This window comes from Falco cherrug, chromosome 3 (assembly GCF_023634085.1).
Source record: "Falco cherrug isolate bFalChe1 chromosome 3, bFalChe1.pri, whole genome shotgun sequence".
NCBI classification, from domain to species: domain Eukaryota; kingdom Metazoa; phylum Chordata; class Aves; order Falconiformes; family Falconidae; genus Falco; species Falco cherrug.
In genome coordinates this window covers 66832301-66849241 of record NC_073699.1, presented here as the reverse complement: position 1 = coordinate 66849241, position 16941 = coordinate 66832301, and the positions used below count along the sequence as shown (strand labels likewise).

Here is a 16941-nt window from a genome sequence, read left to right as displayed (position 1 = left end):
TTCACAGCATATGTTTTAAGAACTGAGAAAATGATTTATTAACTGAAGAAAGGAAAAGGTTATTAAAGAAATCCTTTATAAAAAAAACCAACACCACCATAAACTTTTCAAAATGTTCACATTTCCATGGATATGGTCTGTAAAAATACCATAGACATAGGTATCTGGAACTACTCATGTTGTTTTATGAAGCCTTTGCCATGACACATGGTCTTGAGAAGGACTGAATTTTTTGCAGTATTTAAAGTACTTCCTGTACCAACAGTGTACTGGTAAGAATTCAGGGCACTTTGTTTTCCCAGGAATCACACTTTCAGCTTGCATGAACTACTGTCCATGTCAGTGCTGACTTCTATTTAAGGACCTGTAATTACCAGAGGCCTAAGGAAACGTATACCCCCTGCAATACCGAGGAAGTGGTAATGCACATCTGAAAGACAGGCTGACTGCTTTAGGACAATTTAAATGTTACACTGGTTCAGAGCCAGGACTCAATTACATTTCGTCCCAAAACATGTGTGTCATTTTTTGCATGCCTGCTGGATGCACTGACCTGAGCCCTACAACTGCAGCAGTGAGGAGGAAAACTCAAAATGAAGATCTGGGTCATGACGCCTACTATCTTTGAGGCACAGACGCATAATTTGATCACACAGACTGTATTGAGATCAGGCCTCAGCACATAAACTTGTTTAAGCTGAATAAGTGAGAACATAAAGCAGAGTGTTTATGCTAGTCATGTGCCTTTAAACTGGCATTATGCCAGCAACTGGAGAACATGTAATACCTGATTCGATCTACCGTTTAAGTGGTACCTGACTTGGCATAAAATTTGCCTTCACAAAGCTAGCTATCAAAATATTTTGAACAAATTTGAACTGTTTTAATGACTTTGTGTTACTTCAGCATTTTGAATCACATAGCCATGTCATTTCTTATCAAGCTGTAGGCATTTTAAAACTGGATTTATTGTTTTGTCAAATCTCAGTCTTATTCCATGCATCAAAAGGATCATAATTTATATCTCTTAAGTTGTGCATCAAAGTTCATGCAGGGATTCTTCTATTAAAAATGAGCAAGCAAAAAAAAATCAATCACAAACATCTTTAATTAAATTAGCACTTGAAAATATGAAGTGTTTCAACTTACAAATGCTCATTAATATGACTGAATGTTGACTGCTAGGTAGACTTTCTTCTTGCTCCTTCACTTCACTTTTCTGCGTACTTATGGACATAGTGAATACGAAAGACCTGAATTGTTTATCAGGTCATAGAAAACTCTTTGTTAGAAGCATCTGCATTTTGGTCTAATGGTGCAATATTGTGACAACCATAACTCTTTCATTGTGACCATCCAGATTAGCAAATGTTTCTTTTTTTCTTTGTGCCTGAAGTGCCTCTGATTAGGGAAGAGGATGTGGCGGTAAATGTGTCTTATTATACTTTCCGCAGACACTAGATTTAGTGTGCACTATATACTTACCAGTGATATCATTTTGCACATAGCTATAATGCCATCATAAAAAATTGAAGTCCTATTTTGGCATACAAAATAAAACATAAATCCATCTGCTAAGCAAAGGAAACTCTAGAATGACAAGAACAGGTTTCAAATGAAAATTATTTTTAGCACATTAAAATGGTAACTATTAACCACTGCATTTATGATAGCACATAGTACAAGTCCAGAATAATAATAAATAAAGGACACTTAACTGTGGTGAAATAAACATTTCTAATATATTATGTAGGATAAGAATAGAAATATGAATCTCTTCAGTAAACACACTTGGAGGTCTCTTTAGCAGAGCTATGCTGATCTGTAACAAATTAGGATCTGGCATCCATATTGTTCTGCCACGTAATTAGGAATATTGGACCTAACTGTCAACAACTAGTTGCATATCATAGACATTTGAATAATAGGGAATAAAACCATGTATGATCTATGATAAAAGAAAAGATTTAATGTTTAATTGAACAAACAACGTTACATGGAAAAGAAGCGAGAAAACATTTTAACAAGAACATTGTGTACATTGGGCGACTCACAGAAGACAAATGCCTGACACAGAAGATGAAAGGAGACTTACAAGGGGATGTACCTGGCCTTATAGCTTACATCTCTGAAGTCTGATAAACCTATCTAAAAAAATATGATAGAAAACATATTTTCTGTTTAACTCCAGTTTTCACTAAATAATGCTTTTGATCTAACACACACTTCTGTGAGGAAAATACACCTGGGTGTGGGCTGGATTCAAGTTTGCAGCTATTTAGTGCTGAAAACATAATTAACAAGACATATAATGTACATATTCAGGATCTGACACATCTTGATATATTTTAGCCATACAGTTTAGAAGAGATTTCACATTGAAATAACATCTGTGTTATAGCAATGCATACAAAAGTAATGTATGATAATATTTGAAACTCTTCATGCTGAAATGATCATTTTATAACATGGCTTGTCTTAAGATCTACATCTTATCTACAATCATGTATTTCATTTTGATCTGCATAATACTCTTTTGTTTGCTTATTCACTCTGTAGGTTAAAAATCTTGTTAACATTTTTGTATGAGTTATTTGGGGAATGACTGATACACTCATATTCATGAGTTTTGTATTTGGTTTCTGTTAGCAAGACTTCAGACAAGAAACTCCACCTGTAACTACCTGGAAAAATGTCATTCTTGTAAGTATATTTATGCAAGTGAAATATTTATATATATTTCAATTTCAAATAAGATACTGTGAACTAATTCTGAATTTCTCTTAGGATAAACTCTCTTGATGGGTTATGGCTTGAGAGGTCACTTCAAGAAACAAAACATTTCAAACAGTATGTACTGAAACTGTACATACACTCTAGCGTCATGGTCGAAGAACAGTGCGTGGCTGTCAGGTGAGAGATGCCACATTGTCAGATCTCAATGATTCTTCCCCAGGCAGGTGAAAACTGCAAATGCTGTCCAATGGAACAGTTAGACGGTGAGTCATACTCCCTCTAAGCGTAAGGTAGTTACGCAATTACGTAAGGTAATTGCCTCTGAGATCAGCAAAAACAGGGTTTAAAGCCAATTTTCTCTATCACTTCTGGATAAAAACTACTTTCAAGCAGCACCTCACTGAGTCTGGCTTCAGAGCTCATACTGAGTAAGGGCTGTTTACAGGGAGGTAAGGGCATCATCACTTCCCTACTGTTGAGGCTGAATATTGCTTTACTGACTGTATGGTATGGACCCATTCTCTAGGTATTAACCTATACTGCAACAATATATGTATTGGGACAATTTCATGCTATGTGGTGAAACTAAGAAGGTTTTATTAAACCATTTACACAGTTGCAATGATATTCTCAGTTTTTTTTTGGTTTTGTTTGTAGGGTTTTTTTTGGTGCCTGTCAATGTAAAAAAATAATAAACCCAAATCTCTTTCATATAGATGACTTTTAGGTCCAAAGCAAATGTGCAGATATTTTATCATATAAAATGCATCTACATTACCATGTAAAAATCCAACAGAGATCTATGACTATCAGAATAAAGACTGACTTCAGTCAAAAAGGCTCTGCATAATTTCATGGGCCACTGAATAAACACTCAGAAAGGGGGGTCCTGTTTATGCTACAGTGATCTGTGGATATGAATTATAAGGAGAAGTTTTCATCTTGTCTAGGTCAGCAGAATTATTTTTTTTTCATGAGCAAGGATGACTTGCAACAGATGAAGACCAATGCCTTAATAACCAACTAATTTCTGTTTCTTGTCTAGTTATGAAGATTTTCTTTTACATCTTGCATGGTTTTGAACATTTAAATAAGGACAATGAGTAAGTGTGTTATATTCATAGCAATGAAACTGTTCAAATTTTGTGTACATTTTCCCTTTTTATAGTAGTTGTGCACTAACATAATGTCATTCATGTTGCTGGCAACATTCCTGATTTACTGCAGCATAAGCAAAAAAAGTCACCCCTTGAAGATAACAGCTTAAATTGTCCCACTCTTTGGTATTTTATTACACAATAAACACAACTGCAAAATTTGTAACTTGTTCCTACAGTTTGATACATAAGGTGATAAGACTACATGAAGAAGCATCTTGAGCCCTTCTTTATATTTCTTCAGTCGTAAGCCATCTTGGTGCTGGTCCAAACCATGAGCATAAGGTGGAGTAGTTCTTTGCTTTGAAGCAAATCAGGAAATAGTACAAAATTATGAAAAAGCTCAAGAAAAATCCCTTTTCCTCATTCTTACACTAGAACAGATCTGTGGTCTAGAAGTTACAAGAATTTTGCAGTCACAGGCATTGAGAAGAAACTTTCTCATAGGTATCCTAGAGAGTCAAAAGGCTTTACTAGTGCATACAAACCAGTAAATATTAGGACTGAAAAATCACACATTGGTACATATAATGTTCACTATTTGCTGCTCCTGACCCTGTTGCTCTCCCCCTACACCCCCCATTTATGTGTTAAAAATGGGTTTTCTTGGTTAATTATGGTGACAGTTATGAGAAAAACAAGACTCTTCACGAAGAGATTGACACTTAAACCAGAATGCACTTATTTGTACAGAGGAAAGTGTTTCTGTAAGATGCATGAAAGGGATGAAAACCTGCTGAGCTATTGCACAGAATTAAATACCTGCTCTGATGAATGGAGAATAATGAGACAGTTGACGAGACTGTATGAAATACATTTCCATTTCCTAACCCAGAACAGGTTATCTTTTTCATCACAAAATGCTCATGACATGAAATGCTTGGTTATGATAGGACTGTCATCTTACAAACAGAAGCCCTGAAAACCTGCTTAGACACCCTGAACAGTAAAACAGCAATCATGGATAAAAACAAGGGGCCAAAGTCTGTCAACAATCAATCATTTAACTTATGCTGCATTTATAACAATTACAATGAGAACAGGCATTTTCAAATTGAAATTTAAGCTTCAGCACTTATGTAAACAGGCTCTGGACCATACTTTCAGCAACAACTTGCTTGTGAATATTCCCAAAACCTGGGATGTTCACATATGAAGGGAGGAGACAGAAAGCACATCTGGGTACCTGCATTCGTGGTTTGATGTCATCAATCCATAGCCACAAAACTAGGAAATCTGGCAGTTTCCCATTACGCACCCTAACTCAGCATGCAGAAACTTTATTAAAAAGCAAAACTCATTCCTATTTTAGTAAAAATCAGGCAATGTATGGACACAGAAGTGCTACTCTGGCATGTGTGTAATGGGTATTTAGGAAGAAAACATTCTGTTATTGCTATCTATTTGTACAGTTGTGTGGAAAAGTGGCAAAATGAGGTAAAAATGAAAACTTGTTTCATGTAGTTTTCACTGACTTCCGTGAAGAAGAACCATACCCAGTAATGACAAGTTCTGTAAAGTATGGAAAAGAATAAATCTGATCAGCAATTAAATGCTTAATTAGTGAAATGCAAGAACAATAAGCAATGTTGTAAGCCAGGGGAAGAATACTTTTCCTGGAAGCTGAAGCTAAACTGATCAAAATCCCCTTTTTATTATATTTTGTTCAGAAAAGATAAAAAGAGTGGATTAGATATAACTAACTAGTCATATGTCTTCTGTAGGCTGAAAACACACCTGTGCACAATCAGCTAATTCTCAACTAAGTATTCCATTAATAGTAAGTAATAACAGCAGTATTATAGTAAGCATTCAATTAATAGTAAGTAATAATAAGTAGATGCTTTACTTTGAGTGCATGGTAATAGGGACTGTAAGTTGCACCTAGTTCAGCTCATATCAAGCAGCTTTGGGAACCGCCTGTGGTGGCTATATAGGGCTCCACAGGGTTTGGAGAGAAAAGAGGAGGCTCATTACTGGCAGTGGCAGCCCACATGAAGGATTACATCCAGAGAGAGAGCTGGGTTGGACAAGACCCTGCTTTATAACCTGAATGGGTATGAAAGTACAAGAACAAGAGGCAGAGCGGCAGAGAGAAGACACATCCTTAGTTTCTCAGTCAACACATCCTGGCCAGAAGAGCCCCACTGGCCAAGAGGGACACGCTGCGACCCCCCCGCCCCTCCATCCCCCCTCCCAGGCTGCTGGATTTCCATCACTTCCTTGGGGCTGGGCTGAGGGATGGCAGTACTGAACACAAGAGGAGACAGGACACTCCTGAGAACCCAACCATCCATGCCACATTATGGCACACGCACTACCACGGTCAGAGAAAATAACTATGGCACTGTCCCCCTGTATGCAAACTTGGCCTAGGAAGAATAACATAAATATCTGAGATATTAAAGAAAGCAGTAAGGATCTTTTAATTTCATCCTCACTCTCCAATTAAGGTGTTTGCTGCTAAACAGTGAAAAGCCTCATTCCACTTGGGACCTCACCTCTGCTTTCTGCAGTTAGGACAAGTATGGCTTTATGGTACACTACTCTGCTACTCTGCACTGCATCCTCACGTGGACATTTTTTGTTAGAGGTAGGGAAGGACAGAACCTTTGATATTTATAATGTAAATTCCAGAGCATGCAACTCCAGTTTCTACCATGTCCTTTCTCTCCTATCTCTCTCCCAGTCTGGTATTGCATTTTCCTTTCTTCCATATAGCTTTATAACAAAATATTTCATTTGTTCCTAACTAAGGGCAACAAACCTTTGGTTAAAATTTTTCCCCAAAAAGCATCTTCAAAGAATTTTGAAGTATAAACAAGTACCCAGCAGCTAAACAGCAAACTCACTTCTAGTATTCTATCATGGAACTGCAAGAAGTTGGCAGACTTCAGTTTTGGAAAAGATGAAAAACTTTGATGAAATTTTGCTAACTCTGCACTGGGAGAAAATTCCCATTGTTATCTGCAGTTCTTACTTCTGTGAAATTTACCTTAGTTTCTTACAATGTATCATTTAGACGAAATAAAAAGTTGGCAGGATATAAGAATTCACCAAGATGAAAAGGCTTTTTTGAACAAAAGTAGAATGAAAGAAGTTCTAAGATTTTCTGGACTTTTTTTTTTTTTTTGTTCCTAATGAATAATACTATGATCTTTTAATCAGTTCTGCACAGCTGAAATTCACTAGGGAGTTATGAAGAGTATATTCTTATGGCTCGATCAAACTAAGCAAACTGAGTAGGGTGTACATTGTGCTTAAATTTGCCTTACCATGAAAATAAATAGGTCTGTACCAACAACAGACTACATAACGTGTGCCATAAATATTGTTATCATAATATTGTTGCATATTAGTAAAGTGAGATACACATAAAAGACAGTCTTACAGATCTTATGATACTTTTTCTATAACAAATATATTTTAAACTTCGTAATAACTAAACCCCAGGCAGCTAAGTCAATGTTACATCACTTCAGACAAGCAGTTAAATATATATTTATATGATCCTATTTTATGTCATAAACAGTAGAATGTGAATTGGGGGTGTGTTGAATTTTTTTCCACTTATAGTATCACACAATTGATTGCACTTGAAATCCTTGGGTTTGGCTTCTTTTCTCATTACTGCTGGCAAAGCTGCTATTATTAATATCCCCTCACTCTTCCTATTGCACAGCCTATGTTCAAAATTTACATTGTTTTTAGATTATAAAAAAATTGTCAACATGCTCTATAGAAGTGTCAACTTCAATAATTTTTACTTTATTCAAAAATAAGTATTGAAAGAAAAGGAAGTATAAACAGTTCCTGCAAAGAGATACTAAAGGAAATACACCTTTTTGCCCAGGTATTTTTTTTTAAATATGCAGGCTTCCCCCCAACCCAAACTGTTTTAAAGGGGGCTCAATAATATATGATTTTGAGTAATAATTTTACTCGAAAATCTGGCTTGTCAGCATAGAATCTTTTCAATTTGTTTGTAATCACAAAAATGAACTGACAATTTTCTTGATTCTACTTAACACAAAATAAGGTAGTCACAGCTAGACCAGTCCAGATTTATTGGTAAAACAATTTAATAGACAAAAGCAGTTTTCATAAAATTGACCTTTGACAAATATTCCAATTTTCTATTTGATATAACATAGCAAAACTTTCTTGTTCAGGCAGCCCAATACCAGCCAACAGTTAGTATCCATGGAGATGGTTACACCTATTCTCCAGCTACACATATTCACCAAATTACAGCTCTTATGATACAATGCAGGTCCTGGAATTTTACAATATAGCAGAGAAGTCAAAGGACTGTAGCATAACCGTAGTTATTTTTAAGCTAACTCAGGGTAAAGATTCCTGATTTCAGTTAAGTTAAGCTAGGGACAAAGCTTGATTTGCTTCTCACACCAACAGCGAGTGAGAAGCTAGTGGCAGCACGTATTCATGAAGTCATTAAGCTAAGACATAAGAGATTTATAACTAAGAATTTGTGTAGTTTGCACTGAAGAACTTGCATTTCTTTGGTTTTGTTGGGGAGAGGAGGCAATCACCCAATATTTAACTGCTATTCTTACACCGGGTTTTCCGTTGTAAATTGAGATTACAATGACTTCTACACTTTCTGGTCTAGCGCAGAATAACCTCATTGATGACCTCACGGGAGGACCATCTTCTGAGACAAAGAGCATCACCATATAGGGCTTAAATGAAATCAGAACTTCTGACAGCAGAATATGCTTTATTAATATTTTTTGGCTTTCCTCTCCTATTTTTCATGGCCCATAACTGTAAGAACCTCTTACCTCAGCAATCATTTGTCAGAGTGAAAGGGAATATGTCAAGATACTCTTTAGAGTTTGTCAGCAATGCTCTTAATTAGCTACAGCAATCACTGTTGAACAAAATGAGGTTCTTCTTTACTAGTTTCTAAGACAGTTCCCATTTCCAATGTGCTATTTTAAAATCAGTCTAGCGATGCACTATTTTGCACAGAATTTCAAAGCTCAAAAGAAAAGGATTAAATCTACTGCAAGATTTGAGAAGTTCCACAATACAGTCATTTAAAATCATGTAGCTCTTAAGTAGTTTCTACTCAGTAAGTATCTTGTTTCAGTTGTCCTTTATTCATACTTCAAATTTTATAGGCTTCATTTTACTAATGCGAAAGTCCTGATGAGATTCAGCAAAGGAAATGGGAAGGTAGCAGGCTATAAAACCTTTCAGTTTTAGCTGCTGGTAGACACTTAGTGAAACATTACGGAGTTATCAGGTTTATATAACAGATATATTCTAACATTTTGTGTGATTCACATTATTCTGGCAAAAAGATTAGATGGGGAAATGGATTCTGTACTCTGTTGCTGGGCATATGAACAAACAATGGAAATGCCAAAAAGATGAATGTTCTCCAATTCATTTTACTTACTTCAATTTGCACAAAAGTGCAGAAGCCCCCATTGGAAATTCCTGCAGGATGAGCTTAAGGAGGGCTGAAGAGGATGATTCAAACCCTTCTAAATATTTAGCAACTTGAATATTCTCTGATTACTTTTAATGACATATCAGAACTTCTACTTTGGAAAGTCTGGAAACTTATGTAGCTGAGAGAGAACATGTGTATGATTTTCTCTCCTTTTTACATACAAATCCTTTTAGTTGAATGGGTTAATAGTACATGTTATTCTACTTAAAATATATTCAGAAACAAAAGAAGGGTGAGCTCTCACCCTACAAGGCCAAAAGACAAGTGGCAATGCAGGCTTGTTTACCAAGGCCAAAGAGGAGCCACAGTTTCCCTTTGTTTTGATTTGCAAAAGCATTTTTATTTTTCTTGCGTCTTTAGTGTGAAATACAAAAGATAACTGTATATCAACAGCAAAATTCTTACAGACTTCATTGAGGCCAGTTTTTATTTCTGTCTGGGTTTGGTTTTGATATGTACTTACAAGCTTAAGTCATGCTCCCAGCCTGTCATGTCTTATTGAAGGCTATAGTTTTATTTCTCAAAGTTCCTCACTAAGTTTAAAAATGTCACTTTAGGTCTTCTTAGGAGGCATCTCAGTATTTTTCAGTGTAATTTAATTACTTTGTTAGGGGTTTATCTCAAAATGTGGTATGCATTTTGTGATAGACCAAATAACCATTTTTTATAAGCAACTTGCGATAAGCAATTTACTGTGGAAGAAAGCATAAGTGCTCTCTTTAAGAGGAAAACATGTAAGATGCTACTGGTGTAATTGTTGTACAAATATATGTTCCTTCACATGAGTACTGTCATAGAAATGAACAGGATTGCTTATGTGGGTAGGTGTTCATCACTTTTGAGTATGGATAGCAAAAATAAAGTCCAAATCAGGAATGCAAACCAGATTCAAACACAACAGGGGTGTTTAAAAGTGATTATTGATTTTAAATTCTTTGGAGAAAGGCCACACTGTATATAGATTTTCTGAACACAGTTTCCTCAGGGATTTCAGTAACTGCAATACAAAAAGCTAATGCAGGTTTCCATACCAAAATTTTATTTCACCTTATTTCTTTAATAATAGACAAACTTACTGTGTTTAAAATGTGTACTACCCAAATTCTCTAGAGTGAGAACTATAACACTAAATTTCAGCTAGCTGGAAATTCAGTCTGCAATCTTTTTTTATCCTAAAGAAATTTAACCCCCAAACCGCAAAATAATAAAAAAGCTGTATTAATGTTATTTATGATCTTTTGCTGTATAAAAACCCATGTGCTTTGTTTGTCAGTTTTTAATATATTGTGAAACAGTGCTAAATCTTATGGCAAATAGTAACAATAAACAACGAGTTATGAAGATACATACAGGGTGGGGTTTTTATTTTCATACTTACATGGCTCCTGTATTTTTCTCCTTAACCATGATTTCAGTTCACAAGCTTACTCTTGGCTAGTAATTTTGGTGGTTTTGTAGAACTTGATGTATAGAACCGCAAAACACAGCAATGAATGTTTATATTCCTTTGGGTTTGAATTCTTTATAGAGCTGTCTATTCATGAAAGTGTACAATTCATTTAAGCCTTACTCATGTATGCCCCAAAAATGGTATATATATATATGTGTATATATATATATATATATATTATATATATATATATATATATATATATATATACACACCTTTTTTATTTCTTAAACTTCTTTATGATAAAAAAATCTGTAAGGACACTATTTCATTTCTGAACTGTAATTAAAGGCAAGATCTGGATTACCAATGTGTACACTTTAGAAAGAGGGATTGTGATTTGTAAAGCCATGGGTATCAGTGTGGATTTTAAGTGAAGTGACTGCAACACAGAAGTTTGGATAAAAATTTAACCTGGTGGCTGTAAAAACTTTGTGCTGTTTTCTGGCATGGCAGCAACTCCCCTTTTCTTTTTATTGTGCAACGTTGGGGCTTGACACATGCCCTATGTCATGTCAGATGGAGAGGAGAGGCAATGCACAGGGCTGAACAGGCACCGTTGTGTCAGCTAATGAGTCCCCATGCCACAACCTCTACAGCGGCTGCAGATCACAGATGGAAACTGTCAGACCTGCAGCACTGTACTGTAACGTTTGAAGTGAATGCTGGCAGTGATACGCTGCCACTGGTAAGACCCAACCACCAAGTTGTTCCCATTGACAAGATTAGACAAGATTAATTAGACAACTAAATTACTACTTTTATCTTAACAGTGCAGTCAAGAACTGAAAGAATGTAAGGAAGACAGAAATGGAAGAAAAGCTATATAAAGAGAGAAATCAGCCCACCTAATTTTTGGATTATTTTGTGCAGCCTGTGATCCTTTAGCACTATTATTCTGTGTTTTAATCTTTTCATGCCTTTACATGTAAGTGTTTTCATGGGCAGATGGACGATGATAAACCCAGCACCCATTTATTGAATTGTCTTTTCTCATATAACATGAAGTCTTAAAAAACAACAAAAAACAAATGACAACTTCCCCCACCTTCTTACTCTACAGCATATTCATTATCAGATCAACTCACACTATTAATTACGTTAAATTCAACTGCTAAATATCTCCTGAAAGGCCAATTAATCTAAGGTAGTATGAGCACATATTAATTTCTCCTTATACATCACCAACTGTTATTAATTAAATTCTAGTCACTTCAGACTGCAAGTTTGAAGTAATTGCCACTATGGAAAAACTTTTACACTGCACTTCAACAGTGAGTTCAGCTGTTCCTTTACTGATACTGATAGTAATCTGAATATAGGTAGATACTACTCTAGTTATTTCATTTTATAGTTTGTGAGATACTCAGAGGACTGTATTGAATTTCTTGAATGTAAAAAGCTTTGTCATAAATACGCACGAAGTGCAGAACTGTGTTTGGTGGATTATTCTCTAAGAAAGTGTCTCCTGAAGGTGTAACATACCTTTTAAAGCTCAGAGAAGATCACAGCAAGTGAATTTTTCCCCCTGCAACTGCTCCTCTCAGCTGGCTACTGTGCTAAAGTGGGGGCTGAAGTGATGCTTGCAACCCTCTTCCTCGCTACCTTCTAGTGAAATCTATGAAGCATCTGTGGTTTGATGCTTTGAAAACCAGTAGGTCTCTGCTGCGCTTGAACAGGTATTAGGAGAAAAAGGTATACTTTGCACTCCTTTCAGCTTCCATACAAATACATTTCATTTAATTAGTCATTGCAGCAGAAGGTTACAGATAATGAAAAATATTCTTGCATGCAAAAGTTTTGCAGCCAGAGGAGACAAAATTGTCCTCTGGATGTATTTTTTATCCCACTGATAATACAGAATTAGTATCTCCTGAAATTCAAGTTTCAGTCATCATAGTACATATAAGAGAAATGAAATTCTTAAATTCTGAAATATTTATCAGACCCATGTAATGGAAGAGTGAAATCTGCACACTTCCAAAAAGTAAAATTCTTAGTTTTAATAATACACTTCCAATATATTGTGACCTGCAAAGCTAGTTGGTATAGATATTAAACTGTTACTTGACATACCAAGTTTTGCTTCCCTTGACTGTAAAGGTAATTTATAAGAAACAAAAACCTTGCAGAGAATAAACAATGTTCCATACATTTATCTCACTTCATGTATATAATGACATGTTTACCATCTTTTTTCCAAAGGAAATACCTATCAAGAACATAAGAAGAGAAACTCTAACATCTCTACAAAGAAAACTTTTTTTCCCCCCTCATTCTTATTGTGTTCGTGCAAAAAAATAAGTGATATGATGAATAGTTTTAAGGTGAACTACAAGTAAAATTTTTTTTCACAAACAACTTCTGCAAGGTTATTTTCTTTTTTCCATTACTGATATTGAACTGTAAGACCTGTAAGACTATAACCATGATTAGAAATTAACTTAGAAATAACCTTTGTTGTATGAGGGATGATGAGAAACAAATGCTGTACTGTTTAATGAGTCACGCACTGAATTCACAGCTCACCTGCTGTTTTTAATTTATGTGACAATTTACAAAACAAAACACTTCATGTTTTTTATCTATATACTGCATTTCACTTATTTTCATGGAAACATACTGTGTTTTCTTGCATTTGGTACTCTTGTTTGTGAGCAGTTTCTAAACTCCTTTCTAAATGTAAATTGCTTATGCAAGCAGATTTAAAAGAGAAGTGAAACAAAAACCTTGAGTTCTTTCCAAGTAACACAAAGGTATATGTTTGTGGTACGTTGTTATTCTTAAAAAGTGAAAACATTAATAGTAAGGTCTACATTTTAAATGTAACAATAATTTCAGTTTCCTAAATGATACAAATTGATTTCATCTTAAAAGCAGTGAATCATCATCATCGTCATCAAGTTGTGTTAATTATAGCATTCAAAGTCTTAAGCAAATAGCTTAGAATCTAAACGTATGAAAGAGAACTGGAGACAGAAACAGATGATATGTATATATAGAAGGCTTGTAAGTTAGTCAAATCAACAGTTTGCATATATGATTCACCAAGCAAATTCACCAAGAATAGCTCCCATTCCTAGAATTATTTTGTTTTAGTCCTGCAACTCATATCGACACTTTATGTAGATTTAATTGGGTGCCCTGAGGTTGCCCAAACACATACACAGCCTTATTGGAAGATAATACTAAAACAACCTGACATTCATTAGCTACTGAGAAGCTACATTGAGCCAAATTGTCTATCCAGCTTTATGTGGTGATTCTGGGAATAATTTTCACTATTAGTTTACAAAACGACTAAAAGAAACCTGTTTTATGTAAATTTGGGAATCCTGCAGAGGTTCCTGACAACTGATAAAATGAAATGGAGAGAAAATAACCAGTGCAAATAAAAAGCAATTTGCATGAATTTTGGTCAAATGGAAAGAAGCTAATGGACATGGCATTTACTTGTAAGGAACTTGCCTTGTAAACTGTAGATTTCTCCAACGCTGTTCTGCCGGGTGATGTGATGCCAATATGCACTACGAGGAAGTGAGATCGACTTGGATAATGTCATTGGTTCAGACAGACTTGTCTGGAGCTAAAAACCAAAGCAAACATAAATGGAAGATCATATATAACCATACTTGACAATCTCAAAACTGTAAATGGAATGAATGTTGTTATGAAGATACTATTTCCTGAATTACCACAGGTTTTATAATATAATTTAAATGTGTTATAAGCATCAGCACTGTGAATACCCAGGAAAAAGGTGCAAAACTGTATTTGAGTATATAAGTTCATTAGCAGAGGTTAGCATTAGAACACAGGAAAATGTCCTTTATCTACAGCTGTTCTTGTTGCTGCCAGGATTTTGTTATTCTCTTCTTTAGCTTTACGCTAATGACGGGTCAGCATATGCCTAAAATCTTAAACCCCTTTGCAATCACATTTCTTCTTGTAATGAATACCCAGAATTCTCTCTGCTAAGAGAGAAGCTGAGACAACAGTAGAGATTTAGCAATAAAGAGTCATTAAACCTCTAATTCTCCTTTCAAGTGGAGTCACCTCATCACCAGTAGCAGGCTACCCCCTCAAGAGAAAATTTTCCCATTCCGGGGGACTTAATGTAACCAAAACTGTGAACTGCATGAGAAATGTCCATGTGTACAAGAGCTGCAGGACAGAAACCTGACAGGAGGAATGTAAACTTTATTAAAGACAGCTGTCTCCAATGGACTACAGATGTGAGTGAAAGACAAGACCAGGCTATAGAAAAAACAATGATGGAGTATTGTGTATCCTGACAACCTCTTGGGGCATCCTACATAAATGCTGCTTTCTCTGTCTAGAAGAAAAAACAATCTACCTGCAAAATTTTTGTATTTCTGGCTTTAAAGAATATAAAATGTGGTCAGTGATTTGCAAGATCTAACAAATTATGATGACGCTGTGGAGTATAAATTATTCAGGTGATATCTGGTAGGGTCAACACTGAAGCATCAGATATGTCTGAAGATTTAGAGTGGAAAACCCCTTAATTTCAGGTGCGGCATCAGGATGGTGAGGGTGATACTCAAAGGTTGTGCCTAGAAACCCGCATTTTCAGAGAGTCCAGCTACAGAGCAGAAAGTATTCAAGGTCTGGACCATTTAGTGCAGGCTAATGATTAACTCTGAGGGATTCTGCATTCAGAATCAAAAAGACAAATTAAAAAAGCGCCACTTTTACCTGTACGAACTCATGCTATTCTGTAATAATGCAAACCAAAACCCTTTTAGAGACTGTATCTACCCAAAGTTCTACAATTATTTCATTTTTGAGTACTAACACAATTGGATGTGTGTCAGGTATTTTGCTTCAGATCAAGTGCAATTACTTCCACTGTTGTTTTCCTGAGAACTGTCATAAAAATTACTCCTTGTCTACAGCTAATGCCTTTTCTGAAAGAAATTTAGAGACTTCATCCTAGATACTTGTCCCTTTTGCTTTTGCACTATGTCTCAGAAAAAAACAATTGACTTCTCCTCTACCCTTTTCTGAATTAGTTAACTCAAAGAATATTTCACTATGGAAAATCAAGTAAATAACCTTTAAACTTTTCTCCTTTTCTTGAAACGTGCAGGCCAACTGTTTTCTGCACAGATCTATTTCTGTCCTTAATTTAACATAAATATATCAGTTCAAAAAATATCTTTAAACATTATTTCATCTATCTCCTTAAGCCTGTTTGCCACTTACAAAATTAAATCAACATCTCTGAGTATGGGTCTCTTCTTATGTCAGAGGCCGATGTTCACCTGTGGCTTCCAACACTGGCACATTTTCCTCAGGAGCTGGAGCAACAGGCTCAGATGCATTAGCATCAACTGTACAGAAAGGGCCCATAACGGCAGAGGTAGCACAGACACACAGGAGAAATAAACACTTTGATCTGAGAATGAATTTGAGGTAATTCTGCCCCTCTGCTCTGGTGAGACCCCACTTGGATACTGGGTACAGCTCTGGAGTCTTCAGTACAAGGAAGACAAGGACCTGTTGGAGCAGGTCCAGAGGGGGGCTACAAAAGTGATCAGAGGGATGGAACACCTCTCCTGTGCAGAAAGGGTGAAACAGCTGGGCTTGTTCAGCAAGGAGAAGGCTCTGGGGAGACCTGATTGTGGCCATTCGTATTTAAAGGGGGCTTAGAAGAAAGATGGGAACAGATTTTTTATTAGAGCCTGCAGCAATAGGACAAGGAGTAATGGTTTTAAACTAAAAAAGGGTAGATTCAGACTAGACACAAGGGAGAAATTTGTTACAGTGAGGGTGGTGAGACACTGGCACAGGTTGCCCAGAGAGGTGGTAGATGCCCCGTCCCTGGAAACTTTCAAGGTCAGGCTGGATGGGGCTCTGAGCAACCTGATCTAGTTGAAGCTGTCCCTCCTCACTGCAGGGGGGATTGGACTAGATGACCTTTAAAGGTCCTTTCCAAACCAAACTGTTCTACAATTTCACTGAGGGTTTTTTTTGCAGATTTGCATCTATGAATGAAACTTAATCTTTGGTATTTAGTATAGAAATATAGAGGAAAGTAAAAGCAGTATATCAAATTAAACATATATCACATATTAACATAGCATTAA

At 36.0% G+C, this 16941-nt stretch overlaps 1 protein-coding gene across 1 annotated transcript in view; it reads right to left on the bottom strand.

The window, feature by feature from the left end:
- DOK6 (docking protein 6) overlaps window positions 1–16941 on the bottom strand; it is a 253286-nt gene that overhangs the window by 28519 nt on the left and 207826 nt on the right. The window contains exon 7 of the mRNA XM_055706156.1: window positions 14297–14414. Within this exon, the coding sequence (XP_055562131.1) occupies window positions 14297–14414 (118 nt within the window). The remainder of the gene's footprint in view (window positions 1–14296; window positions 14415–16941) is intronic.